The 6612-nt window shown below is 45.5% G+C and overlaps 1 protein-coding gene across 1 annotated transcript in view; it reads left to right on the top strand.

Annotated features, from left to right (window-relative positions):
- Positions 1-1968: 1968 nt before the first annotated feature.
- Positions 1969-6612, top strand: part of ATXN10 (ataxin 10) — a 91729-nt gene continuing 87085 nt past the window's right edge. Inside the window, exons 1-2 of the mRNA XM_041398599.1 lie at positions 1969-2067; positions 6241-6432. Coding sequence (XP_041254533.1) covers positions 1982-2067; positions 6241-6432 — 278 coding nt within the window. The 5' untranslated portion in view covers positions 1969-1981. The remainder of the gene's footprint in view (positions 2068-6240; positions 6433-6612) is intronic.

Here is a 6612-nt window from a genome sequence, read left to right as displayed (position 1 = left end):
GTGACACATAAATCTCTACATCAAAAATAACTGCTCTTTTATGGCCTTCAGACACATATGTAACACCTTACCTGAAGCCAAATAAACTCTCTAGTTGGCTTCAGATTGCAGTAGTTATTCTTGGGTTTGAGACATTCTGCAGCATCCATTTCATATGGATTCTGATTTACCTCTGGTGTTTAAAAAGATGGCGCTACCTCCTCTCAGATCTGCTCTTCCTCATCTTAATATAGGTGTTCAGAATTCCTTGGCGAGGTAAGGGATGCCTATAATTTACCCAGGGTAAGCAGGAAACTGAGGGCACGATGGCAGGGTGTGCTCCACAGATTTAGCAACAGAGGCTAATGAAAAGCATTTTTCCAAGTGCATCGATCAATTTCACTAGATCCTATTAAATAACAGAACAAAAATAAAAGCTTTTGGTCTACAGCTTCAAAGCTGTGTGGGCTAAGTCATACTTAATATAATGCAGGCCCAAAATAAGAGTCAGAAAACTAGTATTTATGCCGGAAACATATAAAATATTTATGCCGCAGGATTTGCTTCTTTACTGTAAAGTAATTTTTTCCAGAGCCCAAATTTTATCTTCTGATGGAAGCTGCCCCCAATAAAAAAGGGGCACAGTCAGTATACATATTGTGAATAGAACAAGTGGCCCTCTCACAAAATTTGAGACAGGAGGGATTCAACATCTTTGACCTGCTTTGCCTCCTGCAGAGCCAGTATTTGCTGGAGTGGGGCAATTGTCTTCCAGAGTCTTAGCTAAGACAGATCCTTCTCTGTTTCCAGCTTCAAACACTGTTGCCTCAAGAGTACAGTCTATCTCTTAATTTCATGGAGAATTCTTTAAAATAAGTTCTGCATCACTTTATTTTCAGATATAGTTGGCTCTAGGTGGAGTGTTTCCCTTCTTGTAGTTCTCTAAAGCTGTGCTAAGAAAAATAAATGTTATTTAGATTCTAAACTCATTGGGGGAAAAGCCGCATCTTTAAGCCTGTTGTTCACAGAATTAGGTAGATCAGATGAGCTTAAGATACATCATCGTGAGTAATCTGGAAAAAAATATTAAATTTTATAATGTATATAAGAATTGGCTGGATGGTTGAACTCTAAGAGTGTCTTCCCTGTGAGGGTGGTCAGGCCCTGGCACAGGGTGCCCACAGAAGCTGTGGCTGCCCCATCCCTGGAAGTGTCCAAGGCCAGGCTGGAAGGGCTTGGAGCAATCTGGGATAGTGGAAGGTGTCCCTGCCCAAGGCAGGGGTGGCACTAGATGGGCTTTAAGGTCCCTTCCAACCCAAACCAGTCTGTGATTTGGTGCTGACTGTCTAATAAAGCACTCTATAGTGTTTGGCCACAATTAGTCTTTTTTTAACTATCGGAAGCTAATTTCCCACCTACACACATAAACACTTTTCATACATGTTCAGAAAATGCTGAATTACATTTTTAGAAAATAAATATTAAAGATGCAGCGTTTAATTTAAAAATATTTTAAAACCTGAAGCCAAGTACAATTTACTTCACAGAATCACAGAAAGGCTGGGACTGGGAGGGACCTTAGAAATCGTCTATTTTCACATCCCAGCCACAGGCTGAGAAATCTGTACATAATTCGGATATTACGCATGAAATAATTATTCACGCAATTTATGTATTTTTATATTAATTTAATATTTGTTTTTTTAGAGACAGGTATCCCCAAGAGCACGCGGGACGGTCTGAGGGGCGCGCAGCAGCAGCAGCAGCAGCTACGTGACGGGAGCCGGCGCCGCGGTGAGCTTCCTACGGGGAAAAGGCGGGCGGAGGAAAGGAAAAACAACGGAAAGACACAGGACCCGGTAAGGAAGCAGACACGGGAAAGGAACTCGTCTCCCAGAGCGGCCATTTTCCCGCCGGCCCCGCGCCCCCTCCCGCCCGGCGGGGCGGCACCGCCGCCATTTCCGCGCGGCGGGGGCGGAGCGGGGCCGGGCCGGGGCGGGCGATGGCGGCGGCGGCGGAAGCATTGCCCGCGGCCCGCCTGGAGAGCGTGCGGGCGCTGTCGGGTTTGTTCCGGGAGGCGCAGCCCAGGTAGTGGGGAGCAGGGAGCCGCGGTGCCGCTGGATGTCGGGCGGGACTCGCCTCGGCTCCCAGCGTGGTCCTGCCCCTCGTGGAGTCGGCTGCGGGCCGGAAAAGGGGCTGTCCGTTCCCCCATAGGGGTGTGAGTGAAGTCCCTTCTGGGGAGCTTCTGCACCCCCAGCCTTCTCCTGGGGCTGTGCTTTTGGGGGGTGATCTGTCCCTTCTGTCCTGCCCCAAGGGGTCCATGAGGAGCTACAGTGTGCTCTGTCCTTGTGCCTGTAGCAGGGAGGAAAGGTGTTTGTCTCTTAGTTTTGCGTGGCATAAAATATCCTGGAGATGCAGGAAGGCTTGGATTGCAGGAACGTTAAAGCTCATCCCATCCAACCCTTGCTGTGGGCAGGGACACCTTCCACTATCCCAGGTTGCTTCAAGCTGTGTCCAGCCTGGCCTTGGACACTGCAGGGATGGGGCAGCCACAGCTCCTGTGGGCACACTGTCCCAGGACCTCACTGCCTTCCCTGGGAAAGATTTCTTCCTAACATGCTGTCTAAACCTCTGTCAGGCTGAAGCTATTGCCCCTTTTTCTGTCACTTCAGGCCTGTGTAAATAACCTCCATCTTCCTTGTAGGCTCCCATCAGGTACTGGAAGGCATCATTTAGGTCAGCCCAAAGCTGCTCTTCTCCAGGCTGAGCACTCCCAAGTCTCTCAGCCTTTCCTAGTAGCAGAGTTGCTCCATCTTTCTAAACAACTTGGTGCCTTCTCTGGATTCTCTCCAGCAGCTCCTTGGCCTGTCTGTGCTGGGATCCCATGGCTCAAGGCAGCTCTGCAGGTGGGGTCTCACCTGAGCAGGGCAGAGAAGCAGAATGAGCCCACGCTGGGGGCTCAGCCCAGCACAGGGGGGTTCTGGGACCCAGCACACCCGGCCAGGGCATGGCCAGCTCTCACCACCAGCACCCCCAAATCCTTCTCCCAGGGCTGCTCTATCTGCTCATCCCCAGCCTGGATTGATCTGGGGGATTGTCCTGACCTAGTGCGGCACCAGCGCTTGGTCTTGTTGACCAAATTGTTGACACTTGGCTGTGTGATTTACTTGACGCTTCCAGTGCCTTTAGCTGATTTCTTTATGCTTCCTTTACTAAGCTGCAAAAACCAGAAAATGGCTTTGTCTTGGGAATGTTGTGAGGATAAATATTTTAAAAGCATTTTAGCGACTGCTCACAGGAGTGGAGCCGTGCAAGTACCTAAAACTTAGAGTGGAAATACAGAATTGTAAATTTGTGGATTTGTTTGCATCGTTCCTGACTAATTTTGTGATTTTTTTGGAGCCCTGGTCTTTTGAACACAGTTTCATTACTGTTTCTAACTCCGTGTTCGCTAGAGTGGTATCTCGTAGAGTTTCAGTTTTTAGCAATCAAACAGGTCTTACAAGGAGTGACAGTAATCTTCCTTTTGGCATGGTTGCAGGAATTCTGACTCTTTGTTTTGACTTAACAAGAAATTGTGCATGTCTTCCTTGTCCAAGAGCTCGGCTGCTGTACCCTTTGCCTCTGCTTCCTTTTGTATTCCTGCGGAACTTGATGTGGAAATGAAGGACAGGTAGCAATAGCAAAATGTGGAGCTGCAACCAACTCTGGAAACAGAAGTTTGTGGAATATCCACGAAGCTGTTCTGGATGGATTTCAAGGGCTGTTTACAATGCCTTGAATTCATTCATTTCTGCCTGGAGTGATTGGCTTGAGCAGTCTGGATTTTCTTTCATAGTGTTTAAGAGACAGATTTGGAGTTCTGCCTCTCAATGATGTAAAAAAATGAACATCTCCTTCCACATTTACACTGAGGACTGACACTTCCTTGTGTACCCCACACTTGCTCCATTAGGACACACAGGTTTTCATCTTTGTGTTTTACTGGAAATGTCCTAGGTTTTCTTTTACTTTCAATGTAATTTTAAAAGAAAAATTATCACAGCAGCTCAGCGTGCTTCTGATCCAGTGTCTGACTAAAAGTTCTGTTCTGCTGCATAGCTCTGCCAGTAGAGTGGAGCTTTTCCAGCACAGGAATAACTGTAAGGTGTCCTTTTATCTGTTTAGTCGCAAAAATGTGCACAAAAGTTCTTCTGGCTTCTTTAATTTCTCTTTTACGAGTTTAAATAAGTGAATGTTGCACAGCAGTATGTGTTGCACTGACCACTGGGTTCTGTATTTTGCAGTTGTGTCAGGAAATGATTGGTTTCATGGGATAATCCAACAAAAGGCACAGGCTGATATGAAGGAACTACAGTGGGCTGAGTGGTCCCATTTTAAGTAATGTCAGAGTTTAAGAACTTGCAACAGCTAATGGTTCTGCTCAGTGCAGAAAGCACTCCCTGGCTGGGGACTACCTTACCAGACTGTAGCTCTTCTTGGTCATTGTTTTTTTGTGCCACTTTGGTGTTTTCCCTTCAGTATTGCACCACTGTAAAATGTAGCTTCTTCCCCATAATTCTGAAGTGATGCAGTGGTGGGCTTTTTAATGTGTCATGGAGATGGAGATGTGTAAATATATTGGTCTTGATCAACTGTGAGGTTGCAGAATAAAATACATGCTTCCTGGAGATCTGAAACTTAATGTTGTGGTAATCTAGTGACATTAGTGTACCTTGTATTTCTTACTGCACTCTCCCTTCTTTGTGAGTCTCCTCCACGCCCTAACAGACCTCACCATTGGAGACACTGTAATGTCAGTGAGATGTAGCCTAGCATAAAAGCGTCACTGTTGGAGCAACAAATCTGGTAAGGAGCTTAGAAAATGTGAATGCTGAGTAAAGATTAAGAGAGTTTTGTTTAGTCTAGGATAGGAAACATGGCAGGAGCAGAGGTAGGAAAAAATGGCTCCAGACACGTCTAAGGGTGTGCTTAGGGACAGGGTGGATTGGCAGTGTTTGGTTAATGTTGAACTTGCTGATCTTAAGGATCTTTTCCAGCCTTGTTGATTCTATGGTTTGATTTATGGACATGATCACTTATGAAAGAGGAGGTAGAATTTCTAATTGTGCAAATGTGTAGGCATTTGAGTGAGCATCAGAATGCAGGTAACACCTTATCACCCAACAGTGTTTGATCAAGAGGTTTTTTAATTCTCCTTTAGGAAGAGTTTTCTGCGTGAACATTTTATTTAATGCTACTTTACATTTCCTCTCATCTCACTTCTGTTTGTTCCTGAGTACAGGACAAGTCTATTTAAGGTTCAAGGAGGCTGCATGTGAATTGCCTTTTCCTGACCCTAGTCAGAAGTAGTGGACAAGAAGATTTATTGAACTTCCCTGTGGCAGTGCCACACTCTCTGGTGTGGCTTCTCTCCACCAGCACGTGGTATCAGAACTGAGTGAGCAACATTGGTCATGTGCTGCCCTCATCGCTTTTTTGGGCATAAAATCAAGGCAGAGTGTAGACAAATAGCTGTAGTTTGGAAATGTTGTTTATCTCTGTGTGACAAATCATCTGCAGATGTGTGTGTCAGACCTGGGAGGCTGGTGCATCTTCAGGGAGCAGCAGCATCAGCTGGCATCTGGTCATACGGATTTCTGCATGTGCTCATGGTTTGGTGGTGCTGTTTCCCCTGGTCCAGGTGCTCCTGGAAGTGGCCTGGTACCTTCTGTGTTGGCTAGCTGTCTGCTGAGGTGGGGCAGAGTTGGCTTTTTCCCTTGACTGTGATTCACATGCTTCAGAATGGTGCTTGTGCAGCCACCAGCCTTCTCTATGACCTTTGTCCCTCTGAGGAAATCTGCAGCAGGCTGGAGCTTCTGATACCTTATTCTTCTGAAACATCTAATGCTGGACAGCTAAACTGTGTTCATTAACTAAAGCAGCATGCAGTGTCATGTATAAACCTGCCAGATGTATGCATTAGGGAGAATTTTTTGTTTCCTTTTCATTAAAATTCCAAAGAGCTGTTGAAAAGTCACAAGGAATACTAAGGCAGCACCACTCTCCTACAGTCCCTTTTCTGAAAAGGCTGAAAAGGATTGTGTGATGTTTTTGTTCCTTCTACTTGCAATTTCAACTATGAGTAGTTAAGTACTCAGAATAGTTAAAGATTGCTGCAGAAATATCTTTAGGTTTACAATAAGAAGTGCCAATGTCATATAGGCTTTTTGGTAGGAGTGCATTTTTATTTTTAATTCACCACAAATTTATACATTTCAGAGAAACGGCAGAAGAAAGTGTATTTCGGGATGTCCTGGAAATCCTGACAAGCACCTCAAGTGCCATTGAGCAGATCTGTAAGGACTCCTGTGGACTGGCAGATCTAGACACCTGCCTGCTGCTCATAGCAGAGTGCTTCAGATGTCTGAGGAATGCCTGTGTGGAGTGTGCCAAGAATCAACATGTCTTGAGGTACAGTTATGAACCCTTTTAGCCCTTACCAAAGTACCACCTTCTGATGTTTGTGTGGTTTTATAAAAGAGATTCTTACTTTACACTGTTCTGTTGGTTGATTTATTAACTGGCATTTCCTGCTTGATGGAATCAGTTGAATTCAAATATGCAAGAAACAAAAACAGCTGACCTACTTGT

This window comes from Onychostruthus taczanowskii, unplaced genomic scaffold (genome assembly GCF_017590055.1).
Source record: "Onychostruthus taczanowskii isolate IOZ18803 unplaced genomic scaffold, ASM1759005v1 scaffold15, whole genome shotgun sequence".
NCBI classification, from domain to species: domain Eukaryota; kingdom Metazoa; phylum Chordata; class Aves; order Passeriformes; family Passeridae; genus Onychostruthus; species Onychostruthus taczanowskii.
The sequence above is the reverse complement of the archived record's forward strand: the minus strand, read 5'-3'. Positions and strand labels throughout refer to the sequence as shown.